The 14,116-nt window shown below is 39.0% G+C and overlaps 2 protein-coding genes across 2 annotated transcripts in view; both read left to right on the top strand.

The window, feature by feature from the left end:
* LOC137297648 (mannose-1-phosphate guanyltransferase alpha-A-like) overlaps window positions 1-14,116 on the top strand; it is a 510,132-nt gene that overhangs the window by 20,018 nt on the left and 475,998 nt on the right. The gene's annotated exons all lie outside the window — the stretch shown is intronic.
* LOC137298677 (sushi, von Willebrand factor type A, EGF and pentraxin domain-containing protein 1-like) overlaps window positions 581-14,116 on the top strand; it is a 46,859-nt gene continuing 33,323 nt past the window's right edge. The window contains exon 1 of the mRNA XM_067830958.1: window positions 581-646. Coding sequence (XP_067687059.1) covers window positions 581-646 — 66 coding nt within the window. The remainder of the gene's footprint in view (window positions 647-14,116) is intronic.

The following is a 14,116-nucleotide window of genomic DNA, read 5'->3' as shown; positions in this document are numbered from 1 at the left end:
GTTTTTGTTTCTACTGGTTAGAGAATGTGTACCTGCAAAAAAGAACTGAGGTTAAAAGGAATAGTAACTGCGACTTTTCACCTTTAATAATTAACAAACCTGGTAGACATATTTTATAATAGCAAGCACATCGCCAAGTTTCGTGGTATTCTGATTTGAACCAGAGCCTAGCTTTTCGGAGCTCTTTTTTAGCGCTGAGATAGTCGTAAGTGCCATGCATTAACATTAACTTACGGCTATCTCAGCGCTAAGACAACGTCGAAAGTCTAGGCTCAGATATAATGAACTAACCCAATCAAGTTTATGGATGTCCACTGATAATAAATATAAGCTAAACTACCACCACCACCGCACGCGATTGCGCAGATTGGAGTCTCTCTAAACAGGGGAATCATCTGGCCTTCTTGGTCGAATCCCCACTTCACGCAATCGTTCCCGACACTTTACGCTCCTAGTATGCATCACATAGCAATTCAGCCGTTGAACAAGTGCTTGAAACATTAGGAAAAGAGAAACAACACTCGTAACAACTACGTCTTCTTCACTTCTGAGACACCGGAGATCATTTCTAACCCGAAACATGATCGGCCTGGTCCTCTACATGGCAAGAATCGGGAGTTTCTCACACCAACCCGGAATCCGTCAGGTAGGCCATGTTGGCATATATTCACCTGACACACAGCACATTAGCAGTTGTCACTACATGTGTAGATTGTGTGGTGGTTATACGGTGTCTCTGGTTAAGATGAGATTTGGGAATGTTGCAGTCCAGTCATGCCAACATTTTGAGAGTCTCCTACCTACCGAAAGTGATGGTTTACATCTGAGCATTGGTGACGTCACCAGTCATCTACCTGCGTTCACTAGGTGCTAGTGATCTGATCGAGGACAGTCTTACTCTTGATGTAGTGGTTCGCTTTCAGTTGATTCTCTCCAACGACATCGAGTGAAATCCTAGACCTGATATATGTCACACAACAAGAACTGATTGATGTCAAGAATACCCTTGCCATAGAAATTTTTGCCGACCTTTGCAAGAAGACATCAGTGTTTTGAAGTCAGAAATGAAAGAGATCAATGTGAAGGTTAAAAGTCTAGAGAAAAATGAGACATATTAGAACTGTAAACACATTGTGTTGAAAGGGTTAAACCAATATTCCTGTCGCATCTAGGAAAGCACTGTCACTGTCTAACTCGCAGTGTCTGATGATAAACTCAACTCATTACAACTAAGACCGAACTTCAGAGGTCTGCAGTTTGGGTATCAAATGATCTGACAAAACGTCAACGCGGCACGATTTGTTAACATAGAAATAAAGGCCTCATTGCCTATTACAAGAACGGACGCTTGATTACCCTCTACGGAACCGAAAACTGGAACACGAGTCAAAAAAAGCATTTTGAACAGGACTTTCGCCAAGACAGTGAGACGCCTGAACAACGTCAACATTGCTGTTGAGAATTCGACGACGTTGACCGGCGCAACCGCACCCACAACTATGCTCACTCACAACAAGAAGCGCCCCGACAATGTCATCACAACAGGAAATCGGCCGGGCCTATAACCACCTACAAACACCTGTTGATGATATTGATGACCAACACAAGCCTCTACCGATTTCTACCATAACAACACTTTTGTTCCGTTTACACTTCTATCATTGAATATCGATGCCTTAAAGAGCTTGTTACAAGATTCAGATTTCTTAGTATTCCAAGGTCCGTTTGACCTAATATGTCAAACCGAGACCTTTGTTGATAATTTGATCATTATACCAGAGTTATCTGCGTTTCCGTAGTACATTTTTGTGAAGCTCGTAAACTGGCTAACTTTGGAATACTTTCAGGAGGTGTCTACATGTTTATACAGAATTCATTGTCACAATACTGTTCAGAGATACCCATTGCAATATAAAATGGTATCTGTGCACACTTAAACAAACATATGTTGCATACTGACGGAGACATTTTACTTTTTGCCTTATATGTTCCACTAGACGGTTCAGCATTTTATAAGACAATCCAAATATGTACCCTATTTCATCAATTAAAAAAGCGGTTACCGGACAGCCCACATTATATACATTATCTGAAGAGGATATTCTTCTTATGGGTGACTTTACGCTCGTGTTTGAGATGCTAATCTGCCCCCCTGACGCTCCAGCTGATAGAAATGATAATTATTTTCCTGAAGATGAACACCTACAGTCACCAGGTCAACTCAGGGCACTATTGTAATAGATTTGGGAATTTATTTCCTGACTCTTGCTAAGTTTTCAACTCTTTTGTCGTGTGAAAGGTGATGAACAAGGTATATTTCTGACCAGGGCTGTAGCGTTATTGATTATATTAAATATTGATTAGTTCGTGACCTAGTTTACTCGGGTACTGGAAAATGATTACATCCCAAAATATAGTGAGTGAGTGAGTTAATATTTAACGTCACATCGGTAATATCCCAGCCATGTCATGACGAGAACACTTAACGTTTAAATGAAATATATGCATGTGGTAAAATCTGTCAACGAAGGACAGTAAAACAACTAGAATATCACAATTTGAATGAAAACCATCATGGGAAGTTAACACTAAGATCGCTATCTAGACAATACAATATAAAACAGGCTATAGATCGCGAACAACAGAAGGTAGATCACAACACTGGGGACCATGGGGACTTACTGTACCTTTGCTACCTACATGGACCCCAGTTGGATTTACACCATCACTTCAGCTGCTGGCGATTGTAGGAAAAGTTAGCCAAAATTAAAACAACAACAATTCTACGTTTAAAAGCCTGGAAAGTTCACAAAGACCTCAAAGCCTTTGGACTTACGTACCCTCTCAGGAGGACAATAATTTTACAATACTTCAACCCCCTTTGAGGGTACAGCCACCAACGATTCAAGTTACTAATCCAAACTACCCAATCATTAAAATACGTCTATTTACAGAACATATTATTCAAAATTCAATCAAAAAACAATTTCTTTTTTAAAAAAAACAATTATAATTAATGCTGGTAAAAAGATCCTTAATTGTTTTAACTGTAAAATACTTATCCCTTGTGATGGTCCCAAAATATAAATGAAAAATATGTGCTGAACAAAAATTCATATGCAGTATATGTGATAGAAAGCATGTATTAGATTTACTCACAGATGAAATTTCAAAATACATTAATAATGCGCTCTCCAGATTTATAGATTATTTGTAGATGGTATTTAAGAAGCGGACGGCTGTATGAAAATGTCACCTCCATATAACACTAGACCTAAGAACTTTTGAGGTAGTGATTGCCACAGGGATAAATAAGATGCGGTTTTAAGCGCTTTAGAAATGATAGCAATACCTTCAACAGAAAGAACTATCGCACACTAAGAAATACGAGTAAACATAAATGTAGAAGGTGGAAAAGAATAACCCAGCAGCAAACAGCCAGAACCATTTATCCTGCCTCATGTAGTGAGTGAAATCGATACAAATCAATTGCAATAATATAATCATATTCCTTCCCCCTGTCAAAAGACACCAAACTGCAATTGATTCAATACAACCTCATGCAAATTTACCAATAAATAATAAACGTTTTTAAGATGCAGTACATTGATGATGGCTTGTGCAGCTATTGTTCTGGTTATTTAGACACTATAACACACATATTTTATCATTGTAGCAAGGTTAATCCTCTCTGGCAAAATCTTCAAAACTCTCTCATTAACAACCTAAAGAACAATTTTTTTCTCTTCGGATAGAGAAAAAAGCCCCAATCAACGTGACTCTAATCCTTTACAAACATATGATCTTTAACTGTTAAATATCTAAACAGATGCCAATCTTTCAGTTTCTACAACAGGAGCTCAAAATGTTATGAAGTAACAAAATATTCTGCAACAATATGCTCAAGAATCAATCATTTTTTTTCAAATTTTGGTCGATCTACCACGACCTGAATGATGTCTTTAATTTGTGCAGGTTGTACTCTTATGATGCGTTCAAAATGCATTAAACATGAATGCTGTTTAAGTATCAATTTAAAACTGAGAAAATATAATGAACTATACAAAAAATACTATAAAAAGATTTGAAAGCATATCCTTGGCATTGCATTCTTAGCCATGAGCGTCAACACTTAGTACAATTACTATGATAAGAAACATAGAGTTGATATCTTCCACACTCCATGTACGCTACATCATTCGACGATTTATAACTAATATTCTAATATGAGATTTGTTGCCAACTCTCAAAGTTGCCATAACCGAGGTTATAATTTACACAGATTGGGTATCAAGTCAAGGAGGACCTATGTAAGAATCCATGGCAAGATTCAGGAATTCCATGGTTAGGGGCGAAGAGAAACACAAATCTATTCACAAGCTGGACTAATTTGTCTGCATGTCTTGATGTAGTGTGTATTTATGTAGTTCTGAATTTTGTTTTAATTTCTGATTATTCAAATGGTAATAACCTTAATATAATTTTTTTTCACATAGATTTAACTAATCCCTCTGTTGTCTGTTTGTTAACCATGGTTGACAGCGCTCGTAACCTTGTACTTTGATGTTCTCTGGGGTAATTCATCACACTGCAAATATCTCGATCAACACATTGCCTTTACACATAGTTTTACCATTCCAGTTCATTTTGAAGTTCTTTTTTGCTCTGTAGTGTGTCAACTGATATCGTCATTGTGGATGCAAAATGCCTGATTATAGTTACTATCAGTTTAGAATTAAAGGTTCACATTCGTATACTTTTAAAGCAATAAATAATGTTGACCAAAATGACCCACTGCATCGACATGTTTCCCAAAGCAGCAGTTTGTAGTGCCACAAGATGTCGATGGACAAGTCAGATCCTGTACACCTGTCACATTTATGCGAAGGTTTTTGCACCTGGTCTGAGTCACTGGGGTTGAACGTCGTAAGGTAACACTAGCTAACACACCGCCTTGCATCAACAGACAGGTAATGTTATTCAGCACATTGCTCGATACATAAATAGAAGCGACATAAGTAAGAAATCTCTGCTAAATGTTAATTCGATTTGTGAACTGAATTAACGTTATAAAAGTTTGTGTTTTTGCAATTCGTCGAACACACACGCATATAATGTTAATCTGACGATTGTTTCTTTCTGTACAAGTAATACTGTAATGTTGTTTACAACGCAGAGACTCAGCAATGAAAAAAGAAAACTCAGCACTGAGTAACCGATGTTTTCATTCAAGACGTATATCGTGGGTCTACAATTTCTAACGTCACTCTTTCTTTTCCTCAATCACAGAAGAGATTTCGATCAATACAAGAGATGAATCTTTTATTAAATAGGTCCCTGTTGTAGCCACCTTGTGTAGCCAACCATTGCACGGACCATCCATCACCCATCGCCCCTTTCCGTTACCGCCAAGAACACTCGCCCACCTGTCGATGCTTGTTAGGGGCGAAAATACAACAAACTAAAGGGGGTCATATCATTGGGAACCTTGTGGGCCGTGGTGATGTTTCGATGACGTTGGTCTGCAAATTAGCGATGAGAGAAGAACAATGAGGTCAAGTGTCGTCATCCTTGAAGGAAATGATTATCAAAATCTGCCACATTCTTCCTGTTCATGTCACTGAGCATTGAGTGCTCATGATATGTAACTTGAACCTTTGATATCTCTCGTAAACACAACCACATTCCTGAAACACGTTGCACACGCGCATTACCTGCACCCAGTCCCTTTAAAAGCATACTAGGGAACTGTGAAATTGAATCAAGTTGAGAAAATGTCACGCTTGACACGAAGACGAAGAGAATCAGTTCTCGCTATGGTTAGAGGCGTTTCTTCAGATGTGACGATTGTCAGACACTGTAATGTGCATCCATCCACTGTTGCTCAACTCAGACAACGTTTTCGGGCCACCGGAAATATTGCGTTTGTCCACCTTTGACGACAGCTCGACAGGACCGCAGTATCCGACTCTCACACTTGCGAAATCGGTTCAAAACAGCTGCTAATACTGCAACGAGGAAATTGGGACAAGACACCGTCATGCCTTCGCCTACAGGACGCGAAGACGCCTTAACGTAGGTTTAACATACCCTTTGCAGATGGACGTCAACGGATTTATCGATGTCGAGAAGATAGACGCGCCAAACTGTTTTTGAACATGGTTGTTTTGGGAGGACTGGTGCCGTGACCAAAGACAAGTGCTGAATTGAAAAGCGCCCTTCAGTATTACTGGTAGACCATTCCACAGCTGTTTCTGAGAAATTTGTGTCTTCCAATGCCCCTGGAGAGTGTTTTGCAGTGGACGATGGACACACACGATACTTACTGCAAGTGGCCCGTACTTTGTTGCGTCACTGACGTTGTTGTTGATTGGACATTTTCTAATTGAGCTGTCCACAGATATTTATTTAAAACATATCTGCCAGTTACATCTATAAATGATGACATTTGTGTGAGTAAAGAAAGTATGAACGTCAAATTGCGCTTTTAACGGCTTTCAGTATACATACAGGTCCATTATTACTGACTCTTGAAACCAAATATATTTATAACCGCATTTTCACGTTACAGACGTTTGGGGTTTATTTCATAATTTCAAAAACATGCTCCTTGATAATTTTATCTATATTCTAAATTACGAGCTACAACAAAACAAATTACTGCTTCGAGTGCAATGATAAGCAAACAATTGGTGATGCACGTGTATATTTCCGGTTTATGATACAGACCATAAGTCTTTGAAGTAATTAAGAGATAATTATGTTATGAGATGGAAGTTCATAGGGGTAAATCGATCTTGACTGCCATCTCATGCTGCAATCTCACCAACCAAAGTGGGTATGACCAAGTGCTGGTTTAAAATTATGAAATGACATATTCCTACCATATCATCTTCTGCATAAGATGCCGACTTGTCATCATTGTACGCTATAAGTAGTAGTGGCCATGGTGAAATAGTACATTTTTACCACGGTATGGTACAAATTGCGGTACACAGTCTTCAGTTCGGTATATGAGACACGACCACTATGCAGAAAATTGCCAATTCTTACATTGTTTAAAAACAGGGCAAAAAAAATAACTTTTGCTATTTTCAATGAACAAAACTGTCATTTTATGACTAGATAGAAGAACGGCCCGAAAACCGCATTACAGTATACCGAACGGAAGGGACAATACTAACATTGAGGTAATAAGAACTGACCACAACCATTTGCCAAGAACTGCCTTATCTGCGGCATTGGTAAAACTGTGTCTACATGTCTTCATGTTACCCGTGAAGGGCTAGGATAGACTAGGCCTTCAGCAAGGCGATGAAGCTTGTTGTAAGTCGACTAACGGGACTGGGTGGTCAGGCTCGCCGACTTGACTGACACAAGTCATCGGTTCCTAATTGCGCTGGTCGATGCTCATGCTGTTGATCACTGGATTGTCCCGTCCAAACTCGATTATTTACAGACCGCCGCGATATACCTGGAATATTGCTGAGGACAACGTAAAATTACACTCACTCACTCACTCACTCACTGATCGTCTTTATGTCATATTGGGCAGATGAGAGATCGTTGGGAAGTTCTAAAATGACGAGATCTATAGGGTGACTCGAGGCAGAACAATGAATCTGAAAAGATGATGAATATTAATGCTTTGATTGTCAAAGCTGAAAAATAGTTTGGGCATCAGCTGTGATTATTGAACTATTGTCTGGGATTCAAGGGTAGACAATCATGGATACAACTGTGACAGTGCCAGCTCTGCCTGCCATGATTTCACCATCCTTGGGAGAGGAGAAGACAGAAGTTGGTTGGTTTTTAAAGGATATTCTGCCATGAAATACTCGAATTTGAATGGACAGTCAATAAATTAAGACCCTTTGATAGACAATGCAACACTGTCGCAATTTAGAGACTATCAATTTGGTCTAACATTCATCTAATTTCCATACACAGTACGTTTATCTCCTGACATTGTGTCGAAATGAATATGTAACTGTACATTACACCGAATGAACATCTCATTGCTGTGTAGCAGACAATGGCCACTGTATATGGCTTATTCCTGCACGATAGTACCTATGGCTTTTAATTAACGTAATATTGACAAGGTCTCTCTCTCTCTCTCTCTCTCTCTCTCTCTCTCTCTCTCTCTCTCTCTCTCTCTCTCCTCTCTCTCTCTCTCTCTCTCTCTCTCTCTCTCTCTCTCTCTCTCTCTCTCTCTCTCTCTCTCTCTCTCTCTTGATCAAAGGCGAAACATCCTGGACGACACGCTGGTGAAAAATCGCAATATCACGCAAATTAACATTTTCTAAAATGAACGTGTCTTGTAAATCACATCCTGGTTGACAGGTGCATGGGTATATAACCATCTAGGAAAATGCGCAAATAGGAGCGACTCACACATAGACACCGATCTGTTCTACTGAAGTTTAAAGGAAGAAATAGATGGTTACCAGCTTTATCGGGTAAGTTCTTAATACTACAGAATATATCAATGGCCAGATCAACCAATGTAAAACCAAGCTTTTGCTATCCGTCCAGTCTCAGCGAAGGTGATTCAATGACTAAATATTGCTATGTAAAGACATTGTCAGAGATTTAAAATTCTTGTACGTTATAAAGAGGCTAAAGGCATCATTCACGACCCACTCGTGTTAATCCGGGACTAGCCGAAGAGCGACTTCGACCACTGAAAGATTTGGTATTGGCATATAAACATCGTAACTACTTCAAAGAAGTAATTGTGTTTTTGAGTAATTGCAACAGTTACAGAAGTACTCACATATCACACTACTGAGGAGGAGGATATTCTTCATATTCTAATTTGATTATTCCGAGCTGTTTCTTTATTTCCGAATGTATATTTCTAATACTGATTTTTTAAAGTTTTTAAAAGATTGTTTAAAAGAATAAAACCTGTCTGTTCGACGTAGTTTAACTTCATAAAAATTCCCACATATGTATCCTTAAAAGTTAACAAAACATCAGCTTAACGTTTATTTTAATGCATAACACAGGAAAAGGTATAACCTTTGAACTGACTCGTTAATCCAGTAATAACCTGGGCGATAATTAAACGTGTTTCTCACAGACTGTTTATATATCTTCTATTTCATTTGATCTCTGAAATAGATTACTAAGTTACATCAATCATTACCAAAAAGTAATTTAGTAGTTGAAACCTGACAAATAACAATAATATTCTACACTTAACTAACTTCACAAATCAATACAAAAGTATCACTATGGCAGTGCGAAAAATATGTGGCAGTACAAAGTTAAAGGCAATACATGCATGATAACTAATTATTATGCAAAAGCAGTGATGATAATATTCAGCTTGTCTAAATTTACAAAGTACTAGAAATGAAATGTTAGAATGTATATCCGCTTCGTAAAAGGTTCACGATGTGCACACTAAGGTATTTTGCAACTAAACAATGCATCTTCCCAAAAAACAAACTTGTTACCTGAAGGTCGTCTTTCACAGTTTTCACTGAACTTTCACGCCGGGTGCACAATTTGGATGCTACTAATGTGCTTAAAGGGAGAAAATATGCAAGAAACGTGACATGTGGTCACCATTCATGCCTTGGGGATGTACATTTACATGAATTATGGGATGTTTAAAAGTAGCATGAAACTAAATTCAACTTATTTTAACTTAATTCGATTAATGTAGACCGTTATTAAAATATCTCCCTGTGGGCGAGAAAATGTTCATTTGCTCAAAATCAATGTTCCTTTATATCTCAAATATATAGATAAAAAATACATGCAAGTATCATGAAACATATTTCAAGTTATCTTAAGTTATTTCTACTGTTATAATGTAATGGGCCAACAAAACTAACCTAACCTCGAAACTTATTCCTCGGTTATGGTTAAATACACTCACTCACGCTTAGGTGATTTTGCGAATATTTGACTCCTGTAACTGCAGCGAAAACAATACCGATATACTGTTTCTTTCCATAACGTCATCCGTGTGTGATTGTGAGCAGCATCAACGCCAGAACGCGGCAACTTTAACGTTTACCCTTGTTTTAGAAGGATTTGGGGGAACAATCGCCAAAACGTCACGAACATGCAAAGCAAACTATTTTAACGAAACTGCCCGATATTTCAACGTTCATAAGGGTGCCATATCTCGCCTTTGGGGTCGTTTCCTAACCTCCCAGGCCCAGGACTGCTACATCCGGACTGCTGTCACTTGCGTCATCGTCTTGCCACAGTCGTCAAGACTGCACCGCGTATCCCTGGTTTGAGAAGAATTTCCGACCAAACTGTCACGAGGAGTGGTGTTTTTATGCCAAAGATGGCGGTTTCTCTCAAGCAAGAGCTTGAATGTGTGGCTTAGGCTATATCCCGATTTATTCCGATGGCGTGAAGTGGGGATTCGACCAAGAACGCCAGTTGACTCCCGTGTACTGAGAGACTCCATTTGCGCAATCGCTTGCGGTGGCGTCCTAGAATCCGGAACTGGAACTTTTGAAACTGGAGGTTCAGTGATCCCAATTTCCTATTCACCGGTGAGATGGAAGTGTTTACCGTCGGCGAAATGAACTTGACAGCAAGTCCTTGCCAGTCACATGCTTCCGATTATGGACCGACAGAGGAAGTTGTCCCAGCATGACGGCTCTTGTGCGCTAATTGCCAATTCTTACGTCAATGTCTTGCCATTCTGATCACCAGAACTAACCCCGATAGAACACCTATGGGATGAACTCGATCGACGTTTACGTCAACTCCAAAACACTCTCCAGACTGGCCATCCCGTTGCAAGAAGAGCAGGCAAGAATTCCGCAATAGCGATTCCACTCTGCCGAGACGATGTCGAGCAATAATTGCACCCAATAGTGGCCGTGGCCGTACAAAGTACGGACTTTGGCGCTACCTTGTGGGCTCAATTATACAGAAAAAACAAGTGTGTATTCTCACCTTTTCATCATTGAAATGACATGATATTATTGCTCTTAAACTAACACAATAAATTCGTCTAAAATGACTTATGCGTTCTTTTCATGAGTGTAAAACAATTTCATCACACACATATCAGCATCTTTAACATTATATTAAACATATATCGCCTTCGTGTTTCAAGGCTTGGTTATAATATGATTCTTTCGTTAAAATGAAGCCCTTTTCCTCTTCATCCCCATCTTAACCTGAATCAGACGTGTTTAATCTCAACATTCAACTCCGAGATGTGTCCTGACAAACAGACAAATATGATCTAACGGAACCGGAAATAGAACATACGACAGGAAGTCAGCTGTGTGGAGAAAGATGCGTACTTCAAACGGTAACACCGGCAGTTTTCAGTATTGACGAAAACAAAACAGCAAAGCTGTGCAAACGATTTCCATTGTTCGTCCATCTCACAAAAATGTCTGCACAAATTCATATCGTTTCTGCCACATTGTCCGCCATGTCGCACAGCCGAGCTGCTGTCCTATGAAACAAGTGACAACGGTTTAGATATTTGATTAGACATGTTTTACCTAAGGGTACATTATATGGTTTTATAAACACCTTTCTATGATGTATTTTGACTGTTATGTATAGATAACAGTGCCTCATAAGCCTGTTAAGGGTGCATTTATGTAAAACATTTGTGTGTTTATTGTGTATGTGCTTTGCACCTTGTTTACGTTTACATGTGACACTTAAATAAACTATGTCTATCTGTCTGTCTGTCTATCTGTCTGTCTTTTTCTCAAATCATACCCGGTGAACCTATTTGAACACAATGTTATCGACAAAGGACCAGAGCCCTAAGAATTCGTAACTTTGATCGTCGCCAATGTGTTGAGAATGTGCTTAAGAGGTTCGTAAGACTACGAATGTTTCGAGAATAGCTAGCTAGATACATATACTGACGGAAAAACATAATTGTGCATAACATAAAATAAAATAAAAGTTTTCTGAAACACTGCATAAATAAACCTAAATAAACATGTGTCGAAGCGCTAACCCAACTTTTGAAATTTTAGTGATCTGATCTCTGTGGAGACGTTTTCAAGACAATGGGAACACGAAAGATTTGCCTTCCACGCGTCACGCGTCAGGCTGACCCATTCCTGGCTGACATCTAATCAGTTTTAGGATTCACAGAACAAACAAGGAGCACAACACCCTGCCCCAGTGGCTTGTAATATGTCCGATTTTCATCGACAGGCGCACCGTGCCTTGTGCAGACTGCTTCTACGGTACAGGAGACAAGATTGGAATGGGTTTTTTGTTCAGTGTCGAGATTTAATCACAGGGCATGGGTGTAGACACGGCGAAGTGAACGGTATGCTGTCGCGTGCGTTGTGCGCTCTGGTAGCGAAAGCGTTATGGTATGGGATGGCATTACAGGTACAGATTTCCTGAGACATCAGCACATTCATGTATGACGTTTACGTCAAACCCAGAATCAGTCATCAACGTTTGTCATGCTCAAATCATGCCATTGTACTTTTGCATTAAAATGGCATAACATCAAATTACGCAGTTACTTCATTCCAGTAGTATAAGTTAAGACATAAACTGACAATGAGGATTACCACATTGCAGCGTTTATCATAGCTGACAACTGTGTACAATCAAAGCAACACTACATCTCTCTTAAGGACAGATGGATGACTTAGTATTCACTCCCTATAAATCTCTTTCCACAACTGTTTAATTGTTTTCTAAATATGATTCTATAAGTGATGATGATAGTTCAGGATGATGACTGTGATAAAACTGCTTCCTCAAACTTATGACATGTTAAGATATAGGTTATCAGTTGCCACAAATCATGAAACTAAACACCGTGGAATAGGCAAGGACATATATAACGTCAGAAATATCTGCGTAATAATATTTTACGTCACAATGTCAACGACAGAGTTTTCTACTGATCACTTAGTTGACTGCGTTAGTTCGACTAGTTCTTAGTAGTATTAAAGCAGGTATTGTTGTCAACAAATCTTTGCTTACATTTGAAAAAAACAACATACTAGTGTAGAACTTCAGAAACCTTCACGTAACCTTTTGAACAACAAACCTGCATTCCGCTCACACTGACAGTTGGTCGGGGAACTGGTGTTGATATCTCTGAGAGCCTATGAATTTCTATCTTCGCTTCGTGATTCACTCCATACCGGATATGAATTATAAAACATGAACACTGGGAGTACCGTAACCACGGTACAGTGTACCGTCAGTCCGGACACGATCGCCGATAGGTGGACGTGACACCACATTTGTTTACATTATGATATTAGTCCCTAACATTTGCATATGATCTGCCTAATTTACATCCATATCCGTATATGATCCCAACGGGTACCGGAAATACCCGTTGTCTCTATCCTGCCGAGAACGCTATCCGGTGTATGGTACTTTATTATGACTTAGCAAAAACAAGCACGATATATTCCACACATTAATATCCAGGCAATAAAGCAAACGACCATTGTCAAGGTTCCAGTGTGTTACGGCAACATCACACCAAGACCAACTACACTGTCTTATATATACATGGCGCTCTAGAAGTCCACTAAATTCACTCTCGCATATACACATGGTACACTACAATCACACCAACTTCACTGTCTTGTATATACATAGAACAAAAGAATCACACCAACTTCATTGTCTTATATATACATGGTACACAAGGATCACACTAACTGTACTGTCTTTATACATACATGGTACACTACAATCACATCAACTCCACTGTCTTACATATACATGGTACACTAGAATCACACCAACCTCACTATCTTATATATACATGGTACACTAGAATCACACCAACTTCACTGTCTTATATATACATGGTACACTAGAATCACACCAACTTCACTGTCTTACATATACATGGTACACTAGAATCACACCAACCTCACTATCTTATATATACATGGTACACTAGAATCACACCAACTTCACTGTCTTATATATACATGGTACACTAGAATCACACCAACTTCACTGTCTTATATATACATGGTACACTAAAATCACACCAACTTCACTACCTTATATATACATGGTACACTAAAATCACACCAACTTCACTACCTTATATATACATGGTACACAAAAATCACACCAACTTCACTGTCTTATATATACA

This window comes from Haliotis asinina, chromosome 10 (assembly GCF_037392515.1).
Source record: "Haliotis asinina isolate JCU_RB_2024 chromosome 10, JCU_Hal_asi_v2, whole genome shotgun sequence".
In the NCBI taxonomy this organism is placed as follows: Eukaryota; Metazoa; Mollusca; class Gastropoda; order Lepetellida; family Haliotidae; genus Haliotis; species Haliotis asinina.
Note: the sequence above shows the minus strand (reverse complement) of the source record. Positions and strands in the feature narration are given on the sequence as shown.